This window comes from Gymnogyps californianus, chromosome 2 (genome assembly GCF_018139145.2).
Source record: "Gymnogyps californianus isolate 813 chromosome 2, ASM1813914v2, whole genome shotgun sequence".
In the NCBI taxonomy this organism is placed as follows: domain Eukaryota; kingdom Metazoa; phylum Chordata; class Aves; order Accipitriformes; family Cathartidae; genus Gymnogyps; species Gymnogyps californianus.
In genome coordinates, this window is record NC_059472.1 from 132,684,226 (window position 1) to 132,709,297 (window position 25,072).

General features: G+C 41.3%; 1 protein-coding gene across 1 annotated transcript in view; it reads left to right on the forward strand.

Moving 5' to 3' along the window:
• The window catches only part of RAPGEF5 (Rap guanine nucleotide exchange factor 5), a 164,994-nt gene that overhangs the window by 67,916 nt on the left and 72,006 nt on the right, over positions 1-25,072 (forward strand). The window contains exon 9 of the mRNA XM_050891459.1: positions 1,829-1,954. Within this exon, the coding sequence (XP_050747416.1) occupies positions 1,829-1,954 (126 nt within the window). The remainder of the gene's footprint in view (positions 1-1,828; positions 1,955-25,072) is intronic.

Genomic DNA, 25,072 nt, shown 5'->3' on the forward strand with positions numbered 1-25,072 from the left:
GAATTTTAGGAAACAGCTCATCTGACCATTTTTAAATATCTACTGTAGAGGAGAAAAATTTTCTCTTCTTAAATACCTCTTTTTCTCTATTGATTAAATGAGTCTGGACAACTAGTTCAGTATATTCTTCCACATTTGATAAAATCAGTCTCACTTCTGCTCTGCAGGTGATAACGGTGTGCCAGAACTGGTTTATAAATCCATGTCCTTGATTTAGAAGATAAGGAGCTAATCTCATAGAAAATGTAAGGACCTTCAGGTTAGGCGCTGCAATTCCTTATTTTCTCAGGGGATTTCTGACCTTCAAACCACTGCATAGGTTCCTTATGTGGAAAAGCTGGCTTCCTCAGGAGGCTGGGGACTAAGCGTAGGACATGCAAAGCACAGGCTGCATCTGAAATTCTTTCCTTCTCCAGAGCACAAGTGCCTGATGCAGGCTTGTGAGGAGATGCCTTCATCCAGACTGGAGGAATGTAGGCATGTAAAATTTCTTTCAAATAATTCGGTAAGGATGACTCTTTGGACTTGGTCGTGGAACCTATTTTTTTTCCATCAGCGTTAAAGCACTTATTCAGAAAGTGGATTTGTTTTCCTCCTCAGCTGAAGAAACCTTAACCTACATTTCCCTCTTCCTTGGAGAAACCAGCAGACGGTAGAGTGGTTTGGGTGGGCACTCTCACACCTTCAGCTGTCATGGGCAGGAGTTTCTCAAGGCCAAAGGATTGGAGCCTGCCTGGCACTACGGGTTAGTGGTCAGGGCATGCCTGGCTTTTGGTCCTGACTCACAAAGATGTTTTGTCAATTTTGGAGTAGGTACTGATTCTGTTAAACTCAGGATGAATAGCAGAAAGAAAAGGGTAGAGGAAGTGGGGAAAATGGTTTATTTGCAGATCGCCTTTCAAGTCCTATGGCAATACCATAGCCATGCCACATGCCTAGCCCTCCAAGGCATATGCTGTTCCCATCAGGAAACATCTGGGCTGATAAAAGCCGTGTGGTATCACTGAGCCAGGTCTCAGTTACGCAGAGGCTATATCCATGACCAAATCATGGACAGTGATATTAGCCACTGACTTTGCAGGGAGCAATTTAGCCCTCATCAGCTAACTTTGTGATGGGTCTGGTATGCCTGTGTGCAAGCATGAATCCGTCTTTATTGGCATTTTTATAAAACAACCAGCGCTGACTGTTTTGACGAAACACTGTTGGCATAGCTTGAATAACTGGTAGAATATTAGCCAAAAAATAGCTCTAACATAGTTTTTAAAGCAAATCTCATTTTCTTCCCTAAACAAAATCAGGAGATATTGATTTTTTATTTACAGAATAAATAAACATTGCACAATTGTCTTTTAACTCTTGAGGCTTGCATACGTGAAAAATGGTTGGAGCAGGAGCAGAGGGAGTTGTAGCCTGTTATTTTTAGGAGTGCCTTGCGTTGCGCTTCATTCTTTTTCCAGGGCTGTTCCTGGCTAACTTTCCCATGAGTTTTTAACCTCTTGCTCTTGTTCTCTTATGTAACAGGAAACAGGCTGACAGGAACAAATAAAACACAGCGTATCTGATAGTCACACTCAGAGGAGCAGTTGATTTAGTTAGCCCTGCCTTCGTTCCTCCAAAGTAGATATATTTGGAGATTCAGATGTGCCTCAGCTCCTCTCCAGTTGTTTCCCAGGAAGCAGCGACTTGTTTGTGTTCAGCACGCAGCACCGAAGTACCGCAAATATGAGAAAACAGATGCATTTCTTTTAAGGTTGAAATTTGTGGCGGTGTCATGTCCTGGGATTGTGGATTTAAGTATCTGTTTGCTCTTTCTCCCACCCTTAAGGCAGGGGTTTTGTGCAAGCTTCAGGGAAGAGATGACCTCGGACGGATTGAGCTGGTCCAGAAGCTGGCGAGAGAAAACTGCCAGTTTTTGCAGGCGGATAGAAAACCACCGGAGAAGGCAGAACAAGTAAGACATGTCTTGTTTGGCTTTCTTGTTTCTTTCTGGTAGGGGAGGGAGATTTAGGTCACAAACTGAAATAGCAAAGCTGATGGTCAGAATCCAGGGCACACATTAGTCATGAAGCTGTAGCTGCTCTCCTCTGCCATTTACATTTCTCTGAAATGTAATGTTCAGTTCAATATTTGTCAACACACTTTAATTATTATGTTGTCATTAACTGTGAGTTACTGTTATTAATATCTTATACACATAGGAAATAGCAGATTATTTCAGGATGCTTTCTACCAAATTGTTGTTAGTGATTATGAAGTATTTGGGTTTTAGGGTGTATTTAAATAATGTATAAGGTATATGAGTGCTTCAAGTACTTACTTTAAATTGTCTTAAAATTACTTTGCTGCTGGTATATTTGGATGCAAGTATTGGCTGGAGCTTTTCAGTGTGAATTAAAAAGGATGGTCTGGATAGGGAATTCAGCAGTTTCTTTAAAAAAATTGTGCTTTCAACCAAAAGTTACACTGAAGAAAGCAGCATTCTGTTTAATGCTTCTGAAAGCACTTATTCAGATGTTAATAACTGGATTGAAAATGCACTAAAACTTGACTGCTCTGCTTATAGCACAATGTATCCTAATTTTGTTCTCCTAGTAAAGATTTCTGTTCTGATTGCATATTCATCTGAAGGTGCCCAGGATAATAACTGCAAGAAACAACAAAAATCCCACCTAGTACTCATGTGTCTTGCTATTATGTATATGTAATTTATTCCATTTTCTGCTCACTGGACAGTAGAAAAAAGGCATGTGCTTTAGAAAAGAAATACTTTTCAGCTCATCTGCAAGCTCATTCCTGTTGAAGTAAGGCTGCACAAAGGAAAAGAGAATGATGAAATCTTATTTCAGAGCTTCATGCTGTTCTGTTCGGCAGCGTATAAAGTCTAGTCTGGTGTAGTTAAATATGTAATTGTATCAGTAGGTGTGCACGAGGGAGGAGGGTAATTAGCCAGGCTCACATCCCTGAGATTGAATTGTTCCTCAGCTGATCCACTAGCCATGGACATCTGGCAGAATTTCCATATAACTTTATATATATCTTTAAACCATATCAGCAAAGCACAATTAAAAGTTTAGGTGCTTAAGTAAGGAAGATTTTAAGCCAGGGAAGGTTTCTAATTGTGTTTCAGGATTTGGAAGCAAGATTACAGATGCTGTGGGCATAGGGGAGAAGGGAGTGTTGGGACTGATACTCCAAAAATTCAGTGGTTATTTTTACTGCTTACTCTGGTCATTGCGAAGGGTGCTGTGGTGTCAGCTGCAGCTCTGGAGCTGCACAGATTACAGTACAGTTCCAAAAATGGAAAGGAAAGAAGTGCTCAGCTTTTCTTCTCCTTTGAAAAGTATGGTACTTAGCAATTGCTGCTATTTAGGAGATGAGTGACTTCAGTTTAGCAGGAGCTAGAGCAAGCGGCTCATATCCATACTGAGCGGTATAATGCAGCAGTTACTGCTCTCGGGCAAGGATGTGCCTTTAGATCTAGGAGGTGGCAGGAAAGAGAAAAGTCAACTGAGAGATGGCAGAAGCACAGGTCGTTCCACATGTGCCTTTTATTTCTGGGTGGGGAGTGTCACATAGCTAGTGCTGGAAGTAACAAGTTATGGTGTGCTTCTCCTCTCCCCGTTCTGCATGTGGCTGGCTGTAGGGTGGGGGGTGACGTGGCTCTTCCCTGCGGTCCAGGCAGCCCATGACCAGGTGTAAGAGAGACTTGCAGTCCTCAGTGCGGGTGTATTTGCTAAGCCCCCAACCAGTCTATTGATTTCATTAGGAAGAGTTGCCAAGGCATTACTGAACATGGGCAAGGTCTGTTGTAGGGTTCTCAGTTTAGCTGACTCAGGTAATTTACTTTCACTGGAAAAAACCCACGCTTTGCTGTGGTGGGGGTGGTGGGTCACATACGTTCAGGAAGCTGCGAGCTTCCATCCCTTCCTCTCCCTCCCTTCCTCCCTTGTGGTCTGAGAGCTGCTCTGGCGCATGTGCAGGTGGCAGGCTTTGGCTGGCTGGGCAGAGTTTGCTGCTCCAGGCAGCTGTTCCCTCTCTTCTCCGAGGAGAAAAGCAGCAGGCTGGATTGTAGTGAGTACCGCTCAGATGCGGGCTTTCAGACCTTCCTGTCTCATCCTGCTGCTACAGAAGTGATGGCAGATTCATTGGCATCGGCTTACGGCCCAGTCCCCTTGTGCTCGCTGTAAATGTTAGAGGAACAACATGTTCAGGGTGTGGTGTCCTTACAAAATCGTGTAGCATGCCCATCTTTCTTTTTTTTTTTTTTTTTTTTTAAAAGCATAGCTTACTCTTACATTACTTTCTTAGGAACACAGGGTAATGGGCATTCACTGTAGGCAGTAAAATGGAGCGGCTCTGCGCGTTCTCCACAGGACCCTCACTTCCCAGCAAGTATCCCTGCACTAAAGCTTTCACCAGCTTTCCCTCCTGGGGAGCTCAAAGTGTGCTTTCACGGATGATCTGCCTTCCTCAAAGGGATGGCGTTCGGTCTGTAAATGAGACGCCTGAACACCCTGCCAGCCTCCTCTCCCTGCACTTGGAGAGCCGGCTGGCCTCCTGGCAGCCCATCTCGCAGCAGAAACGCTCCTGCTTTGCAAGGCTGTGTGTTTCAGTCAGCCCGAGGTGGTGTCGCTGTTTGAGGCTGGGGGCTTTCTAACCTGCCTGGAAGTAAAGCTGCTCTTTCCAAGATGGCCAAGCGGGAATTTTTGTCCGAAGCAGAGTTCTGGTTTGTTCTCCTTTAGGAATATGCAAAAAAACCCCCAGCTTGAACTCAGGGTTAGAATTGTGCATATGCATAATTCCTCTCTACGTGTACTGTGTCCCACGCACGTAATGGGAAATAGAGTTGGGGCTCCTCTGGTGCTACCCACTGTGTTTCTAAAGGAGATCTCTTCAGATTAGTACAGCCTCACACAGTTTTCCAGCATTAAGAGCAAACACAAATGTAGTATGATTGGGCTTTGCTGATTCTTGTACTTCCCTTTGAAGAAAGAAGAGCTCTCAGCCTAATTGAAGAATTTGGTACCCAATGACCCCAATAGCTTTTTTCCTGTACAGTGAATGAGGTGTGGAGTTGCCTGGAGAAATGACCCTCTTTGTGTTTGTAGCATTCTGAGTGTGATGGGGAGCTAGGTTGTGAGGAGGACTGGTGAGCCCTCCTATCATTCAAGTAACTAATGACCGTCTTCATCTGAGTTTGAGTACAGAACTTTGTGACTCACATAGGAAAGGTAGGTGACATGTGGATGCACAAGAGTCTAGCCTTCCAGAGGTTTTTGAGCAGATAAAATACCTGATTGTATTCTTCAGGGTGCGGTGTTGGAGGCTGTGGTCCATGGCCCACAGTAAGCAGGTGAAGCATGGATTGGTTTGGGTCGCTGGTTCAGAAAGACATGAAATTTAATTATTTTTTCTCAGAAAAAGCAGATGGTTTGGAAGAGGGAAAATACATGACAGCTGGGTGGTTCACTGGAGGAAACAGCTCAGTTTGGAGCTATGGTGGCAGAGAGAACGGATTCCTTCAGTTTGGGTGTGTTCTGGAGGGTGTAAAATGGGGTATATATGTGATGATTTTGTACGTGCATACATTTTTACTTCATACTTTAAGCACCCAAGTCAGAAAGTCCATACTGCTTTTGTTTCAAGTTTCTGGTATGCTATAATTTCTTTTCAGATCTATGGTCTGCATAAAAAAGTGTTCTGAAAAAGTCCTATAATTTCAGAAGTTTTGTGCACAAGCTCTATTATACGTGAGCTGCTTATTTGTTTCTGGTGCCGCAAACTTGCTGTGACCGGGTTAGACAGGTATATTGGAACTGGAGATTGTTCTGTAGGACACAGTGCCAGGTTCCTCTCTGGTGAATATAATGTTTGCAAAGTGCTCTAACTGTAATGGTGCTCACAGACTTGTCGAGGAAAACAAAAACTAAATTGTAGTGATTTTTTTCCCCATTCACACTTACTAATGTGTTAGAATAAGGTTCTTAGTTAAGGCACTGAACCTACCATATGTGTTAGGTTTCCTAAAACTTCAGTTTTGCTAATGAGTAGAAAGTAAATAGTAGTAAATAAGCTTCTAAATAGGCAGATAAGCTGCTTCTCTGTGCTGTTGCATTCCTACAATGAGATTCAATGTATTGATAAATTGAAATGGTTGTCTGAAATGCACAGAAATTATTTTAATAGCAAATGTGGGCTAGAGTAAAACAACTATGCAAGCCTGCAGTTCTAATTCACACTCATAAGCCTAGGGAAATGTAAAACTGGATATTCGTATTTTTATGTTATTTAAATATTTCATTCCTTTAAAACAATTGCTTTGACAGAAAATAGATGAAAAATCTGTATTGAAATATTCAGCTATAGAATAAGCCTACTTTTTTTAGATGTTTGCTTACTGTTAGCATTAATTATAATATAGAAAGCAAGCTCTGTATGTAAATCCATTTGAAGTAACTTGTCATAGCTTTTTTTGCTCGAGCATACATTTGAGATGCATTTGAGGCAGAGTTGCACTAAACCGTATTTTTTTGGAACTCCTTTTAAGCAACTACAGGCTCAATTAAATAATGCCTTTGTAATAGACGTGATACTGTTTGTACAGTACTTCCAGTTCTTATTTCAATGAAGCATTGCACTGATTAAGAAAATCATGTCTGTTTACAGTGTCATTGTCTTAGCGAAATCGTAAAAGTGCTTTTCACCTCAGCGACATGGGGAAGATATTCTTTAGATTATAGTACTGTTTTCATAGTCAGATTAACTGAATAAGCTTTCTACAAATTGACAGTAATGTTCAAAGGAAATTTAAGATCCTCTGATGTCTTCAGTAGAGAACTAAAGAATGTGAATTCCTTTGTTCAACTGTATAAATTATATTCTAGACTGGGGCTCTTCCAGTACTTCTGTGCATCAATGGGGACGGGAATGTTTCCTAAATCCACCTTCTAATCCCTTTACAGATTAATATATATATTAATTAGAGTTACATATTGTTTATATAAGTACATACAGCTTGAATGTATTGATTCTGTGACTTAGCCAGTTCAAGATGAAAAAGTTATATCCTAGGGGGGGCAGGCACGTTTTCAGAAGAACAACAGATACTGAAGAACAGTTTTGTGAATTTCCTGGGTACTAACTTTTGTAATCAGTGGTCTCATTAAGAAGACAGATTATTTGCTCATTGAAGCAGGTTAGTGGTTGGGCTGAAGCTGTTAAAAGGCTTACAAAAGAAGATTAACGATTTAGAGCCTCGGGTTGTATAGATTACTCACAACTGAGGAATTCCTTGAGGAAATTCCAGCCATGACACATCAAGGTTATTTTGGGGTGCACCTGCCTGTCCAGCTGGACACCTGCAAGGAGACAAGAATGAACGCCAGGATGTGTCCAGAGCTGCAGTTTTTGTTAGCTTGACAAAGCCGTGGTGTTGCGCTGATGTACTGTTGAATTGATGGTCAGTAATCAGCACTCCGATGGAAAAATATTATTTAAAATGATGATGTCGAGTGATGTCTGAATGCAGTCAGTGACTGAAATCTGTGCTTTACTTTTTTAAAAAGTCATTGCTGCTTTTGTTGTATCTGCTCTGGCTGGGTCAGATCTATTGGGCAGCTTGAGTGCAGATTTACTGCTTTTGGCTTTTGGAGGCTATTTTGCATCTCTTGCAGAACTGTGGATCAAATAGACGTAACAACTATAGCATAGTGAAAGTTTTTGCAGAAACTTTCATGGCTTGAATAGCCATGAGATGGTATAGATGTCTGAAGTCATTGAAACAGAACGAATTTAGCACGTCAGCCCAGGAGTTTGCTGTTTCTCTTCGTACGTCTTAGATCTGCCAGTGTTAGCAGAGAGAGCTGTACCAGGGTAAGACGATAGTTTGTAATTTTGACTTAGGCTTCAACTACAAGCCAAGAAAAAAATGAGTCTATCAATAAGGTTGTCAGTTTACAGCTCCGTGTTGAGTAAGAGTAAGTAAATAAGAGGTAGGTACATGCTTGCTGTGGAGGTAACCTGAAGTTCAAGTCTCTGGTCTGAATCAGGAGGAACAGAGACTTGAATCTAGTTCTGTCATGTTCTGAAGAGTGTCCTGTTCCAGACGGTCTATCTTTCATCTGCTGGAATGAATGCATAGCCCCAGGTGATCACCTGTTCTTCATAAGCCAACCTCTTTATCTTCTGAGAAGAAAAGACTTCTGCAGGCCCTAGGATTTTTTTTCAGTGCAGAACAGGCACAGGCATCTTTTTGAAATAGAAAAAGTTTGCCAGAGATAAGGATCCTCCAGCTCAGATGTAGGACTGGGATCATCTGGCTGCTAGGAGAAGCTTTGTTTCAGTCTTTTGCAACACTTTTATTGAAATAATAAGAAAAGTATTTTTTTTACTATATACTTTTAAGAGAACTTACTGTTCCTTTTGTTGAATCTGCTTAATGTGGCCAAAGTTTTGGAGGAGAATGCCCTCTTGCCAGGAGTGCAAAATAGCGGTGAGATGATATGGTCCTTCTTCCTATAAAAATAAAGCACTTGAGAGGAGTCATGCTTGTGCTCACATGATGTGCTGTAAGCACAGTATAGGAACATGTCGAGTGGGAAGCTCACTCTTTTCCTTTGACTCAAGTTATGTATTCCCATAACACTTTCTTTCCTCCAGATGCTCGGCCTAGTGTTTAAAAGAAAAGAAAGCCTAATTTGCTCCTCTTTGATTTATTCTGTAACATTAAACTACTTTGTATAGAAGGAAATTCCACGTACACATTTTGTATGCTGGGCTTGCTTTGGTGTGGAACGGTGACTCATTCTTGTATGGGACAATACCTTGGCTACTGGGCTGAAAGGGGTAAAAAGGGCATGTGGTATTTAGCAGGCTAAAACCTGGGAGCCAGAACACTGAATTTTTATTTTTGACTCCATCAGTTATTTAATATGTAATCTTCTTCAAATCATGTCACTTCTCTGCACCTTTGTTTACCCAGATATAGAATGGGGTTTTAAACATGTAGGACCTTGAAGGGGTGCTATAAAACCTGCAGTGGTTAATGAATGTTGATGAATTGCTTTGAGATCCTTGAGAGGTGGTTTGGGGATCCCAGCAAGCTGGAAGTGGGTTGGACTTTGAACTGCTGAGGGCCAGGGGGATATTTTTTAAAAACCTGAGCATAGCTGAGGCAATGCCAGGCAGTTGCAGTCACTTCGCAGTCTCTGGGTCCTCGGGCATCGCTTCCGCAGCTGTGCCATCGGCAGCGTCCCTGCTCCAACTGCTTGTTCCCAGCTCTGGGCTGCCCCGTGTTGTGCTGCTTTGTGAAGACACACAGGGAATAATCCAGCTGAAAAATAACATAAATACACCTTTCTTGTGGGGTTATTTTCCAACTGGATCAGTTTCCCTCATGGTACGTGTATATGGGTATGAGGTGGGAATGAGACATGGTGTCAGGGATGACCCTTGCTGGCGAGAGCTATTCTGCGGCTGACAGTGAAACACAGCCTTCCCCAAAGCCTTGTGATTTACCAAATCCAGAAACTGAGCTGGGTCAAATTAAATGTCCTTGCGTTTTTTTGGTTGGCATAATTTTAATCTAGATCCTGTGTTGCACCATGTGGCTTCATGAAGGCTTACATGGACAAAGAAGGGGGTGAACGATGAGTGGGGGTCAGCATCCAGGAGTAGGGAGAGGACAGGAGTGGTTTTTTTCGTGGGCAGTGGGGCTACACAGTTCCTGGTAGTACCAACACTGAAAACATGGTTCCATGATTCTGCCTTCTGCTCCGTATATCAATGTGAAAAAGCAGAGGAACTCTCATAAAGCTTTCATCTGCAGGTTGTCACTGTCTTCTGCTTCTGTTTTTCTCTCCAGATTCTGAACCACTTACCTGCTTATGTTTCTAGACTGTCCAAAGACTCACATAAAATTAATCTATCATTTTCTCCCTTTATAGATGTAGAAGTTACCAGTTTATGAATTCAAAGCACCTGCTCTAATGTTTTCCAGTTTTAAATTTACTGTTCTGTCCCTCTCTTTGTATGATCAATACATTTGATGATGTTCTGAATGTTCTTTTCTCCATTTTTCTGATTTATGACATCGATAAACTCCCAGTTATGCTGATAATACAGTGGATGTATCCTGTCATCTACTTCTGTACAGTTATTTCTACGGTTGTCCTGGGAACTCTGAATAACAAAAGTGCCTGGATCTCTCTGCCAAGTTAGGGAATTTGTTATCTAAATTTGCGAAGATTAAAAAGAGAAGTTGATAATGCTTTGAATAGATACCATGCAAACTTTAGTCAGAAATTCCAAGCAGTGTCTGAAATTCAGGAGAAGTAATTTTGTCTTTCACCTTTCAGTGGTGCAGATCTTTTAAGTCATTCATTATTTTACTAGACTTTCCTCTTGGAATTGAAACCAATCAAGGACATCTGGCTTTGGTTCACAGTGTGGACCTGGCCGAGAAGAAACAGCTATTTCCAGATAACTGGAAAACTTTGTTAATAAGCCAGAAGCTGATGGCTGTCCACCGCATCATCCTCTTTGGAAGTTGTCTGAGATTTGGTAGCCTGCCCAGAGATCAGAGTCAGGTAAAAAGGATTCGGTGCTTCAGGGCTCCTTTTTTTATTTATTTTTTTTTCTCCTATCCTCCCAAATAAGTTCTGGAAGAATCTTCAGTTTCATTGAAGTGGAGATTTGGGCCAGTAACGCAGAAGATACGTGGCTAGTGTCATTAAACAGGTGAACATGTTTCTACATGTCAAGCTTTGCTCCTGTTTGGAGTAGAAACTGCACCAGAGCCAATTCTGTAGTAAGATCTGCACTCTATGCTAAGGTCAGCATGGTTCCAGTGGCAGGATGCTCTGGAGTCAGTGAGGCCTCCTTTGATTTCAGGTGCTGCTGGGCTGGCATGACAACCCTCCCCAACTGCCAGAGCAACCTAGCTTTCTTCAGAGATCTGACAGCCTGTGTCAGGACCTCACTGGAATAAATGCCACCAGCATTTGTCAGCATTTGTTCCTGCAGGCAGGCTCTGGAGACCACCTGGAGCATGCTGGTATGAAGACTCAGCCTTTCCCTTTCATTCAGCTGCCTCCCCTGTACCAGAGTCAGTCTGTTTGCACTGAGGGCTTTTTGGAAAAGGGGCAGCTGTAAAGTATCTATCTCTGCCTACATTGCTGAAGCCTCCTCCACAACAAGAAAGGAAGAACAACTTGACCTTATGTTTTTTTGCAGGCTTCTTTTTTCCCAGGATTTATTTATTTTAATCATGAGACATCCCTTAAATCTCCAAATGTCCTTTTGCTATGGCCATTCTGTCACTCACTGTGCCTGCATTTTAAAGCTTAATTCAGCTCCTGCTGATGTTAATAGGTACTTTTTGGTGAGAGCAAGGTATAGCCCTTAGGGTCTAATGCTTTCGTCGCGCTATAGCCTTGGACGGTGGTGGCATTTTGCAAGGTGTGCTTGACACACGGTCACCTGTGGAGAATGCTGATTTGGTAGTAGTTAATATACCACTTGCATTCATTTTTTCTCATTGTATGTGGCCGCTCAAAGAGCAAAGGAATGAAAACCCAGGCGATTAGTGATATTTTTGCTGTCTTCCTCTAAATCAAAGCAGGTATTCCCCTCTCCTTCCTCGATTAGTGTTCCTACCGCTGTGTGCAGCATCTCCTATATTCTAATTCACAGCACATGAAAATGAGGTCTCAAGTGCATATGCATGGATTTCATTTTAACTACCCAGTGAAAAGTTTTAATTAGATGTTTCATGTGGAAACATGAAACAGGGTTTGAAATTAGCAATGACCTTGCGGCCTTCCTTGAATATATTTTCTGATACCATGTGGCAGGCAGTTCCCAGCTTTTTTTGTCACTGGCTGGAACGTGTGCATCCGAGCGGGGAAGGCTCTGACGTGTGGGAGCAGCAGCAGTTGCTGGTTGCAGGAAAAAGTACTTTAGCCTCATTTGGTGACTTGGAAAATAATAGTATGACCTAACTCAGGAAGAGCATGAATAACAGCTGGTATTTCCTTTAACAGCTTGCTGGAGATCAAACCTTAGATGGATTTCCAAGCTCTGAACTCGGGTAAGCCCTGAACAGGGGGTGATGCTGAACTACACAGCCCTTCTTGATCAAGGGAGAGGAATACAGCTCACATCCCTTGTTGGCTGTGCTGTGCATCAGCTCTGTCTCCTGCCAGCCTGGCTGACACTGCTGTCTCACCTGGAGTGGCTGGACTGAGAGCACTGTCCCTTAATTCATCTCCATTTTCTCTGGGAGGTGAGGGGAGTAGACCTGTGCGTGCTCTATCAGGAGCAGCATTTCTACTTAGCCCAGTGCTGGGAGGAACAGAGGAGAACCTGCTCTTTTGGTAGAGTAGGAGACAAGCACAGAATGAGAATATGCATCACCTTTTTGGTTTGGTTGCAATATCACAGTGTCTCTTCCCTTTTTAGAGGCACTAATATTTATCAAATGAATACAGTATCAGTTTTGGCCTTCTTGCCAAATACTTTCAATATTGCAAGTAGGGGATTATTCACCACAGGAACCTTTAAAACATATATGTGGATACAACTACAGCAGTTACATCAATTTAGTGTTTGCAAAATATGCTGTTTGGCCATATTTAGCAGGTTAATAGAGAGCATTGATGTGGTCAGGGCCAGGGGAGAAGACACTAATCAGAGCTGGCTGGAGTGAAGAGGCCAGAATTTCAGTTCTCACATGAAAGCCTGGTTGTTCAGGTTTCAAGCTAAAAACCAGACACATTCAGGCCTGGATTTCCTTGTGTGGATGGTACATGGCTGGAAAGTGTACCAGCACTCGGGCTTTGTCTCCTCATGTGTGAAACCTGAATCTTTTCAGTGGAATCAACACATGGATTCAGTCTGTCTAAATAATCTGTCAGTCTGTACACAGTACCTATAGCGAGCTAATCATTGGGCTATAATGATTTCTTTTTGGTTTCCTAGATTTGATGAACTTGTGTAAAAGAAGCATGTGGCTTCTAAACAAAACTCCCTTTGCAGTGAGTTCTTTACTCCTATTCCCTGCAGAGGCAGAAGAAGTAAATTAAGCCTGGGTGGAGTATTGTCCTACCTGATTTATCATTGGCATCGCAAGATTTTCCCAGAGGAGTTTGAGCAGTGCCCTACTGGGAACCCATCAAATCGTGCACATTGCAGGTGATGGCATCCTGCATCTGGAGCCTTTCTCAGGATTTCACCAAGGATATGGCAGTTTCCTCCTCCACCAAGGAACTTGGGGTGCTCGTGGTCCCCCAGTTCTCCTTCTGTAGAGATACGTGCCTATGTGTGCATGAGCTGTACATATTTATTCATTAAACAGATTGTAAACCTTGCTAAAAGCCAAGCTGATCGCTTACAAGGACTACTTACGGAACCTTTTTTCGCATTGTAGAAATAACCAGTCATTTACACACAGTCTCAGTTGGTAACATAAAGAAGCTGCTTTCTCCTGGTGACCCATCTGTTCTGACACTCCTCTCCTCCTCCTCTCTTCAGATTGCATCAGGTTTTCATCTAGCAGTTTCTGAAAAGTTTCAATCTCCTTTTCAGTTCTTCAGATCAAAACCTGAATCTCAGGCATCACATTTGAGACCTGTACAAACTTCTGTGCCCCTGCCTCGGGGACATCAGGGCTGTGAATGTCACCTTTCCCCTGCTCTCCATCAGTGCCTGCTGACGGAAAAAGCGATAGATGCAGGCTGGCTCTTCACTGGGTTATCTTTTTGTCATGGTTTAACCCCAGCCGGCAACTAAGTGCCATACAGCCACTCACTCACTCCCCCCACCCAGTGGGATGGGGGAGAGAATTGACAAAAAAAACCCCTCGTGGGTTGAGATAAAGACAGTTTAATAGGACAGAAAGGAAGGAAAAATAATGATAACAATAATAATGACAATAATAATACTAAAAGAATTAGAATACACAAAACAAGTGATGCACAATGCAATTGCTTACCACTTGCCAACCGATGCCCAGTGAGTTCCCACAGGTGATAAACAGCACAACAGGGAGCATATACTGCAAGTAAGGTATTACATAACGCACCTTTAAGAACAAGTGCACCAACTTTGAGAGCGAATACATCAACATTGTGACCAGCAACTATTGAACTAATATAATGAATGTTTATAACAAATTTGTTCTAATGCATTCCAGTCAGATTTGTCGTTATCTCAACCTGTCATGCCCCACGCTGGGCGCCAAAAAGGACTGTTGTGGTTTAACCCCAGCTGGCAACTAAGCACCACACAGCCGCTCGCTCACTCCCCCCGGTGGGATGAGGGAGAGAATCAGAAGAGTAAAAGTGAGAAAACTCGTGGGTTGAGATAAAGACAGTTTAATAAGTAAAGCAAAAGCCATGCACACAAGCAAAACAAAACAAGGAATTCATTCACTACTTCCCATCGGCAGGCAGGTGTTCAGCCATCTCCAGGAAAGCAGGGCTCCATCACGCGTAATGGTTACTTGGGAAGACAAACGCCATCACTCCAAACGTCCCCCCCTCCCTTCTTCTTCCCCCAGCTTTATATGCTGAGCATGACGTCATATGGTATGGAATACCCCTTTGGTCAGTTGGGGTCAGCTGTCCTGGCTGTGTCCCCTCCCACCTTCTTGTGCACCCCCAGCCTACTTGCTGGTGGGGTGGTGTGAGAAGCAGAAAAGGCCTTGACTCTTGTAAGCACTGCTCAGCAGTAACTAAAACATCCCTGTGTTGTCAACACTGTTTTCAGCACAAATCCAAAACATAGCCCCATACTAGCTACTATGAAGAAAATTAACTCTATCCCAGCCAAAGCCAGTGCACTTTTAGGTAACTCTTTGTAGGTACACATTAACATAGCTGCCTCCCTGAAGAGGAAGAGTGGGTGGTGGAGTCGGGGTGTCAGATGGGGACTTGGGAGCTCTCCCTCCTGCGCAGGCTTCCTCTGAGACCTTGGGCTAATGACCAAACATCTCTGTGTCTCAGGTCCTCATTTGTACATGGAAGTGCTGCTTCTCTGCTTTCAGGAGCATTGTGAACATAGGCTCTCAGGATGTTCTCCCACACTGATGTGGTGTTTGAGTAGTTAGGGTGCACTGGCTGGCTGAAGGATGCTATAGATCGGTTGAAGCAGCTTCCCTTTTAAAGTCTGAACAGATTGCTTGAGGTGACAGATTTTTAATGTGGGACCCCCAAATCAGGTACTTTCTTAAAGGTGGCCCTCATTAATTCTCTTTTTTTTGAGAGGAGCAGCTATAGGCTTCATTTCAGGAGACCCCCAAAAATTTGCCTCTCATTTCATTTTAGACATTTCGTTGTAGGAACCTATGCAGGAACTGAAGGAACGTGCTCCAATTTTACAACAGAGCTGTGGTTATCTGTGCTAATTTGTATGGGATTTGCAGCCATCCGTATAACAGAGTTGCTCTGTTCTTGCACTGGGTGGCCGTATTTCTCCCTGTAATTCATCTGTTCTCACTCTCCCACCCTGAACTGTTACACAGACACATACATATATGTACAGATATGACTATTTCTTCCCTTGTGCAAAACTTAGTTTTGTACTATGTAGGGAAAAAGACTACAATTCCACTACAACATTTTCCTTTTCGGCTGCTGTAGCAATGCACTTAAACTCTGTCTAATATTTACTGGTTAATCAATTGACATATACTGTTTTCATTGCAGTGACATGTAAATAGTAAATATTTGTATTAGACAAAAGCTATACAGTAAATCATGCATATACCTGTTGTTTTAAAATGTTATTAGTTTTTACTTTGTGTGATGTTCAATATGTATTAAGGATCCCCCAAGAATAGAAACAGTAAAAAAATCACCAATTTACTCATTTAATCATGGTAGAAATTCATGTCTTACCTGCTGTAAGAAGAAATAAAGGTTTAGCATTGCAGCAGAAATATCAACAAGCTGTAAAAGTTGCTTGACCATTGTAATGTGAAAATTAACTATAATCTCATAGGCATTTGCAATTTTCCTTGTAATTCATTAATGCTGTGGTTTCCGGTATTCCAGTGCTCTCGTGCACAGAAAAGATCTGCATCAAATGGTTGGGTGCCCAGCCTGCTTGAAAAAAATCCTATTGATTAAGATCTAATAATACTTCCCATTCTGGGGATTCTTCATTTGGGCAATTTTGCTAATGCAGCACAACATGTAATATCAATATACCTGTAGACTTTTGCTTTTATAACAAATAATTTGTTCCAATCCTTTTTACTTTTTTTTTTCCTTCTGATTTGCCATGCACACGTTAAGTGCTTGCTACAGCAAAACTTCTTTGCTTTCATACCTTAGACAATATATTTAATGAACTTTATCTGTATTGCATTGTTAAGGGCAAGGAGCTAGGAGCTAGCTCTAAATAGACTAGGGCTTTTACGAAAATGAAAGCCCCGAAGAGTTGCTTCATCATGGGAAATCACTGCCAAATGTCGTGTGAGTTCTTGCTTTCCTGGCACACACAATGTAGAGAAACGTTTTCATTTTTAGCATCTTGACATTCAGCTTTTTGATTTCTATTGCTTTACCACTTTTTAGTATATGAATACTTTCCATTAAAATGCATTGTTATGAATTTGCGTATATTGAAATAGCAATTGAGATAATGTAGAGATATAGATAATTAGAGGCTTAGATCATGCTGTACAGAAACATCTTAATCAGATCAAATAAAAACCTGCATTTTATTTTTAGCACAGTCTAATTTTTAATGAGCTAAAGTTTAAAATCTGATGAATTGGCAATGATTTTGTGATTTGATATTCAGAAATAATGCATCCTGAATACCAAATGAATGAAAGTTACTGTGGACTATCATTGCTGCGTTTTTTATTTTGACCTTGAAAACTGAGTTAGTTTAGTATTTTCCACATTGCTAACCTTGAAACACAGTAATTGGAAAAAAACAGTACTAAAGGTTAGCAATGCTTTTATTTCAGTTATCATGGGGGAACAGTTTGGAGTTTATGGGGGTGGAGGTGAATTGTCTTCAAGATCTTCAAATAGCCTGAAAGTTCTGGTGACGACAGCACTTTAAATTATCATTATCCTAAAAATGTCCTTCTGTGCCAGTGAAGCCTCACATAGCTAAAAGGAAAGGTGACTGGGGAACGGGGTTTAAATCATGTCAGGAGGATAAGGATGCCTGAGAAGCTGCTAATCAAACCCTTTTGTTGCTGTGCAAACATATCCTCCTGCATTGTGGTTGTGTGTCCTCACAAAATATCCTTTGGCACATTTGGTAGGTCAGGTGAGTAGCTATGTGTAAAGGTTATATCTCTTATAGCAAATAAATGGTCATGAGCCTAAGTTCTCATCTCCCTCTTTGCTGGTTATTAACAGGCAGCCACTGCACCAGTACAAACTAAGGGCAGATGAAGAAACACGCTTTGCACAGGGAGAGTTTCCTCTGGAATAGATAGAGGTATAAGACAGAGACAACAGGGGTTTTTGTCTTTACTGAGTGGGGAGTTACACTGTTAACTGCACATTCATTACTTAGACTGGGAAAAAAATTCAGTCTGATCTAAAAGATTAGATTGTGATCAGTTGCATTGTAAGGGAGCAGAGGAAAATGTAAGCAACTTCTGCTTAGGATCACCTGAAAATATCATTCATTTTATTAAAAATCTGACATAACCTAATGTTTTAGATACCTAGGATTTTAAAGATATTGGCTCCCCCCCCCAGTCAAATCATTGTGGTCTCTCTGTTTCTGATTGCAGTCTCCTAATCCTCCAATATCTGTGTTAAAATTCAAGGCATCCATAAGGCACAAGTCCTCCTGACCTAGTGCTGTGGTTATGATGATGCATAAAATAAATCATTGCAATTACTGAGGCAGTCTCAAGCACTTAGTAACTCAGGCAATTGCTTCTTGAAACATGACTGAACTGAAGAAAGGATCATCAGTTATTTCCCTGGAGTACTTGGATATTGTAACCCTCTCCACAGGGTTCTATTAGGGAGTTAAGACCTGGCCATTTGTTCACACATCTCATTTTATCTTTCCTTTACTCAAATGCTCTGTGACAGCTGATGAATACCAGAGCATGTCTCTTCTTCACCCACGGCATCTCCTTACCTGTCAAAGTTCAGGTCAAATAGGAAATGACCAACCGGGTGGGAAGGAAGAGCCCAGCAATGACAAAGTAAACAGGTTTAAGAAGTCATTACTGGAAGGACTTATGAGATAGGGTGACTTTCTGAGACATATGACATAAAAATAATTTCCTGAGCAAGGAGGAAGAAGTTGGTTAGATGAGATCTGAAGCTTATACACGAAAAGAGTATAAACCTGTATAAAGCTATATAACTTGTATAAAGCTATGAAGGTCAGGAAGGAATTGAAGCCAGAAATGGGGGAAGGCAGGTTGGGATCAGAGATACACGAGAGTTTCGGTTTTTCTTGGGTGACATCATAGGTGTTGGCAGGGTCTGGGTGGTCTGTGCTATGCTGTCTGATGGTGATGGGATGAGGTGAGAGGAAGAGAATGGGATCAGGAGAAGATACGTGTCAGTGGACATTTGCATCCCCGAGTGGAGCTCTTGCTGCTGAAGAAACCACTGTGCATACAGTGTGATATCAGAAGCTGGCAAGTGGCATTGCAGTGTTGCTCTCTGTCTCTTCCTATAGGTAACATCGCTGCAGGTTGCTCAGGAGGTCAAGAAGGAGGAGATATTTTGAGAGAGGAGAAAGGGAGTGATCCAAGGGAGATTACTTACTCGAGAATCTGGTGTTGATGCTCCTCCTCATGGTGAATGAAAAGGATGGGGAAGGGAGCCTTATGTGGGCATGATAGTGACCGGAGAAGAAGAGCTAGAAGAGGGCAGCAGGGAAGGACAGTGAAAGCCCAGCAACTGATGGATATTTGATGCTTTATGGATGGGACTGGCAGTAGAGCAAAATGGTTTGAGGTGGTTGTTCTGGAGAGAGTTGTCTTCATTAAGAGCGGGGAGGAGGGGAGGCCCTCTCAGGGAGAGGTTGTACGTTAGCTGCTGATAATATCTAAGCCCAGCAAGACATGCAGCAGCGTGGTTTGGGGCTGATTCAAGGGCAGATCAGATGTCCTTGTTTTGGGGGCGGCAACATCCATCAGAAGGGTGGGGCAGATGGCTGGAGGCGGTAAGAGCTCCAGCTGCCCCAGTGTGACGTGCTCCTGCACGTCTGGCAGCTCTTCACACTGTTAGGAAGACCTTTTTTCTAGTGCTGTTGTGAACGGTCTTCTGATGCCAAGGTACAAAGTGAGTTTGAGAGGTACACTCTGTCGTTTGTAAGGTTTCATGGTCTTGATTGAGGCAAATCCTAGCAAAACGTTCAATGTTTAATCTTTTTTTCAATATTTGTTCCTATTCTAATGATAGATCTGGTTAAATTACCCCATGCAAAAATAACATTTTGGATTATTTCTATCAACTTTTTATAGAAGAGAGTGAAATTGTGCATGTTCCTCCACAAAGGAACCATTCTGTGCGGAGGAGGACACACAAGCACACGGATGAGTGTTTACTCAAGATGCCTTGCATCTCATTGCAGATACCATGTGATTTATCAGTTGCCATGGTAATGATGCATTTTTCATTCCATAACTTGAATAAATGTTGAGATTGCCCTTGGTATAACTAACTTACCTCCCTCCTAAAGTTGGGCACGATTGTATTATCTAAAGAAAGCAGAGAGGAAACTCCCAACATTCATACTGAAATAAATTTTTAGAGCGTGTAGCTAGTTAAGAAGCAGGTACATGATTCCATCTGGAACAAAATAAGAGTAACTTAATATGTGATTATTTAAAATCATAAAATGGGAGAAATATAAAATGTTACTTCATAATGTGGTGATTGGCATTGTATATTTTTCTGTGATTTTTATTGTTTGTGACACTTTGGTTTTCTTCAATACATGAAAATTTAATTAAATTTATCATTTTATAGTATTGTTCTTTACACAGGCATGCAAGAAAGCACTTTTCTTCTTTTCCTTGTTGTAATCTTGCAATAAAATTTCTTTATTTCTTGTGTGCTATAACCTCCACTTTTGAGTGAATTATTGCTGACAACAGCTGGTTAATTGTTAACCCACTCTTTCCCACCTCCCTTATTCTTTTCTTTTTTTACTTTTCCTAAACATGGACAACAAACCTTGTACCAAAGCAAGAAAAAAAATGGAGCCTTTAATTTACTCCTGTGCATGTAACGTTAGAAGAAAGCATCCTGTATAGAAGCAGCTCAATTTTTCTCATTTCTATAGTAGACTATTCGTTGACATCAGTGAGCATTTTATCCTACATAATAAATGCAGAATCAAATCTCCTGCTATTGGAGCTCCTGGAGTGAGCTTTATTTTTCCTTCTAACTCCTTTTTCCTTTCTTTTTGGCAGCCTTATTGCATCCTCTATGCATTGCTGTCTACTTAGGATATGTTATCAAGTCTGTGAGTGATTAGTGGCTTATCTATTTTTGAATGATTTAGATGCATGAATTAATTAGCAAGAAAAGAACCATTAGAAAGCATTAGTAAAAAGGCTGGTCATTTCAGGCTATTTTGGAAGGAGTTAAAACCGTCATCCAAACCCAAGAAAATTATAGTGATTCATGCTTTTCTCAAAAGAAATCACCATATTATATCTAACTTAGCTGAAAACAACCATCGAAACACAGGATATAAACTCTACTTTGTGACATCTACTGTTGGGCTAGAAATTAAATAAATTGGTTTTATTTTAAACATTAGCTTTGGATTTTTTTTTACTCCCTTACTCAGTGCTTTTTCACACTTGCTGTTAGAAGCCTGTGTTAAATGTCAGTGCATTTGAGAGAGTTTGGTTCTAGAATTTCTGAGAATGAGCTCGAGGTTTATATAGTATTCTTGGTTTTAGAGTTTATCTTAAGCATTTTGCAAGGCCAGAACCAGCTCCTGGCCTTTGCTAAGTATTCTTTCATGAAAAATCAGCTGCATCCTTCTGTGAGCATAATACTTCAACAAAAAGATATATGCCTTACAGTGATAAATGTAATGAGCAGCACCTCAGTTTAATAGACAAGTTTTAGTCTTCCAAGTTTGGAATTGTGGCTTATAATGTGGATAGTATATATATATATATTTTTATTATTTTTTTTTTAATTAGAGTAATGGCATTGTCAGCATTGAGAGGTGCTATGGACATAAGGCAAGCGACAAAGGTTTCTCTGGCAGACAGTAAGTGGATAAGTCAGTTTTTTAAAATAATATTTTACTTCACACCAAGTATGAATTGGAGTGAAAGGCAAAGAAAGGGATCAGCAATCTTGTCTGTTTGACATAGAAGTTGTATGTGTCCAACACTGGTAATTAGAGCAATATAAAGCTGACAGTGTCATATATTTACTGCCATCTCTCTTCCATTCCTTCAGGAGACCTTATTTATCGCTACGTCCATTATAAAGGTTGTAAGGCCTTTGTACACGTGCCCTTACCAAGGTGAATATTAGTCTACATTAATAAATTAAATCCACTAAGGTTAGTGAGCTATCTTCTGCAGTTTTCATTCTTGTGTGAAAGCTGTATGGGGGTTGCCATAGAATCCAAGTTGGATGTTGGATGTTAACATCACCCTGTTGGATGTTAATCAAGTTGTTATCTAGTTCCCCTCGTATCCCAGTAATTTCTTGAATTTCACCCTTCTGATGTTAAGATCATTCTCAAGTATAACTTCCGTATATCTAGTCAATCATCTTCTGTTCTTCTTTCCTTGAGGCATATGGCAATAGTAGTGTTATCAGTCCTGGGGTATCTATCTGCGTTGTCTGCAGTCCTCCTTGAATCCTCGGCAGTCCTCCCCCCTTCTTGGCCAAGACATAAATCCTGCAGTTTTTATATAATTTCCTTCATGCTTGTCACTGCAGCTAAGGTTTGATCACTGCCACTGACATCACTGGAAGACACTCTTCAGTAGCTGGGGGATTGAACTATTGCTTCATCTACGTATGCAAGGGAGATGCATCTGATGCTTGAATTTTGTCCTTTAAGAAACTTCACATTCTTGGGGCGGAAGAAGTTTCCATTCTGGTTCTGGTGAAAATAATACAATTGCAAAACTCTTTTAGGGCAGAAATATAAATTTAATTTTCCTGCCACTTACTGGAAGCCTTGGGACCTGGACCTCCAGGCTGTAGCTCCAGGCCTGATGAGCTCCTGGAGGGCAGGGGATGCAGAAGCCCTGCCAGCCTGGGGGCGGGCAGCATGTGCAGGCGGTGGGGGGAGCCTGGCAGGCTGCTTTCTGTTCAAACCGACATGTTCTGGCACTGTTTCAGTTCTAGTGAATCCACATTTTTTCAGTAGAAAAAAAAATTGTATTGGAAAATTTCCAACCAGCTCCACACACCACCACATCGATTGCAAGCCCACTGGAAGGGATGGTTGGCACCTGCCCCTTTTGTTCTACAGTCACGTTAATTTGCCCTGGTGTGGTGCAGGTTTTTCTACAAATACACATGCTCTAGGCCTGCAATTCTTCTATATCCCGGTATTTTTGAAGTAAGTGCTGCCCTGCCAGCTGTCAGAGAATGATAACAATATTAATACTGTCCTCATGGCTTTTGTCTATCTCTCCCCACTCCCTCCTCCTTTCTTTTTCCCCTCTGCTTTTGTACAGTTACAGAGGGAAGGTCTCCTAGATTGTCCTTGCCAAGGTGGTAGCTCTCTGTCAGGCTGTCAAACTTATCTACTAATAGCTATGAAGAGCATGTGCTCCACGAAAGGGAAAACCGAAATGCATAGCCTTCAGTTGTCTTAAAAAGACATTTTTCATTATCTGACAAAGAGTTGTGGAGTGTTAAGGTTATGGTATCATTACTTCGGTGGTTGTGACACCCGTAATGGTTTTTTTCATGTTATTTTAGAAAGTGTACCCTTTTCCCTGTGTTAGATGTATTGCTTCCTTTCATTAAAGCCTGATCCGTAAAAGTGCTCTCACCTTAAATGATGATATCTGGAGGTAACTGGGGGCCAGCAGGGGTATGGACAATTTGGTCTCGATTTAGGGCATTTCTTGCTACTAACCTTCTATGAAATGCCGCATGAGGCTCCTCTTCTCTCGCTCCTTTTGTCTTTCTTGAACTACACAGATTTTTTCATGGTTTTTAAGTGGCTTGTGCCATGAAACCCCAACCTGGCTTGCGGTGGGACCACTGCTTGGGAACATCACGCGACTGAGCTTTTTTTTTTGCCCTAGGACCTAACAGCAGCCTTTCTGCTCACATAAGGACTCGCGTTTAGCAGTGCCCTATTCCCATGAGCGGTTTCTTTCTTCTTAGTAATAGGGAAAGCAAAAATAATCCTACTCTCAGCAGTTTGGGGATTACAGGCAAAAATTGAGTTCCTTGATGTATGACTCTGTAGGGATATTAATCTTTTCCCTGATGCCTGTTGTCTGTCATCTCTGTCTTACCAGCACTGTCCTTTTGACCCCTCAACAAGGGTAACTTGTTATTAATGTTGCCTTTGCTGCAGATACTCAGTATGCAGATGACAGCACCAACAGTTTTTCTAAAAGGGCTTATTCTGTGCATTATCAGATGCAATATTCAAAATTGGCTTCAGCAACAAAGGATTCTGGTTTTTTTTCCGAGATGTGGCTTGTGCTCATTTTACTACCATTTGCGAAGTTGATAAATTCAGAGGAGGTTGTGTTGAGCCGAATGTCGTCTCTTTGTTGTGCATCTCTGAGATAGATAGCTCAGCGTAAGACCACCGGGAAGTTTTGGTACGGTCTCTGTGTGCCCTTTGCTGGAGGAGGTGATGGCCAAATCATTTAAAGTGTTTTATGGTTTTATAGACTGACCAGAAGTCGCTGAGAGCCAAAACAAAATCACTGTGTAAGGCATTTTAATGTCATTAGTGGATTTCTGTTTCTCCCAGTATACTGTGAATTAGTACATGTTTATGAAAGTAGATTTAATGACTGCAGAGGGAAACAAAAATATTAGAGTACAAAGAAGAACTGGAGAAAAGTTCATGAGATGAGAAAAATAATAAAATGTAGTATGAATATGCTATAAGCTGTATTTTGTAGTGAAATAAAATAACACAGCCTTATGTAAGAATTTTTTTGATTCTTAAGAATTGCCATATGAAAAGCTGCTGTTGATGTTCCTGCAGTCCTGTAAAGTAATTTTTCCCTTGAAATTTGGAAAAAGTGGTGATCATGCAACTGACTACAAAATAGGCAGTCCCATTGAAAATGTTTTGTGCTGTGATATTTTAAGTAGAGGTAGAATAGTAGCTATTTTTTATTTTCATCTTTCTAGAATAAAGAGAGGGTAACCACGGCAGAATACCAGTCTCCTCCTTATACAGCTTGGATCAGCTGTGCTGGTGACTTTGAAATGCTTTTCTCCTGCTGTAGTTGAAAGTGAATCAAGCCTATTAATGCAGATCTTGGTCTGTCTCAAAACTGAAATATGGCAACATATTCTGAGATGGATTATCCACAGAGATTGGAGATATTGTCGTCCATCTCCACTTTAATTGTGATGTGTTCATTTCCATTTTCTTGTCAAATAAAGAGGAATAGCCTGTAAAGAATGGGGTCGTTTTTGTACATCTATTTGTACTTTGGTGACTTTAAATCTAATTCTGCAGTCTCCACACTAACTGATTCCAGGGAAAAACATAGTGAAGTATAAGCAGGCAATCATCTTTAGTCTTTGATAGATGCTTTCTGAAAGAGTGTCTCTTACAGGAGAAGCTGTTAATAGAATGGTTTAAGATTTTTTTTTTTAATGTTCTTTCATGTTTGTAATATAAATATGTTTGTATTTTATAGCTAGGACTCATCTCATTGTCGTCTACTAGCATCGGCAAATGCCTCACATTGTAAGACTTCATTTTCAGTTGCTTCTAAGAGTTGTTGCATCTTATCTGCTTATTCTGAAAGGTGTCTGCCTCAGCCTATTTAATTTTTTAATGAAAAATGCAGCCAACATGGTTCAGAAGCTGCTAAGGGCAAGGTTAGGGGTAAATACTGTTTTGCTATGTTAAAAAAAATTCT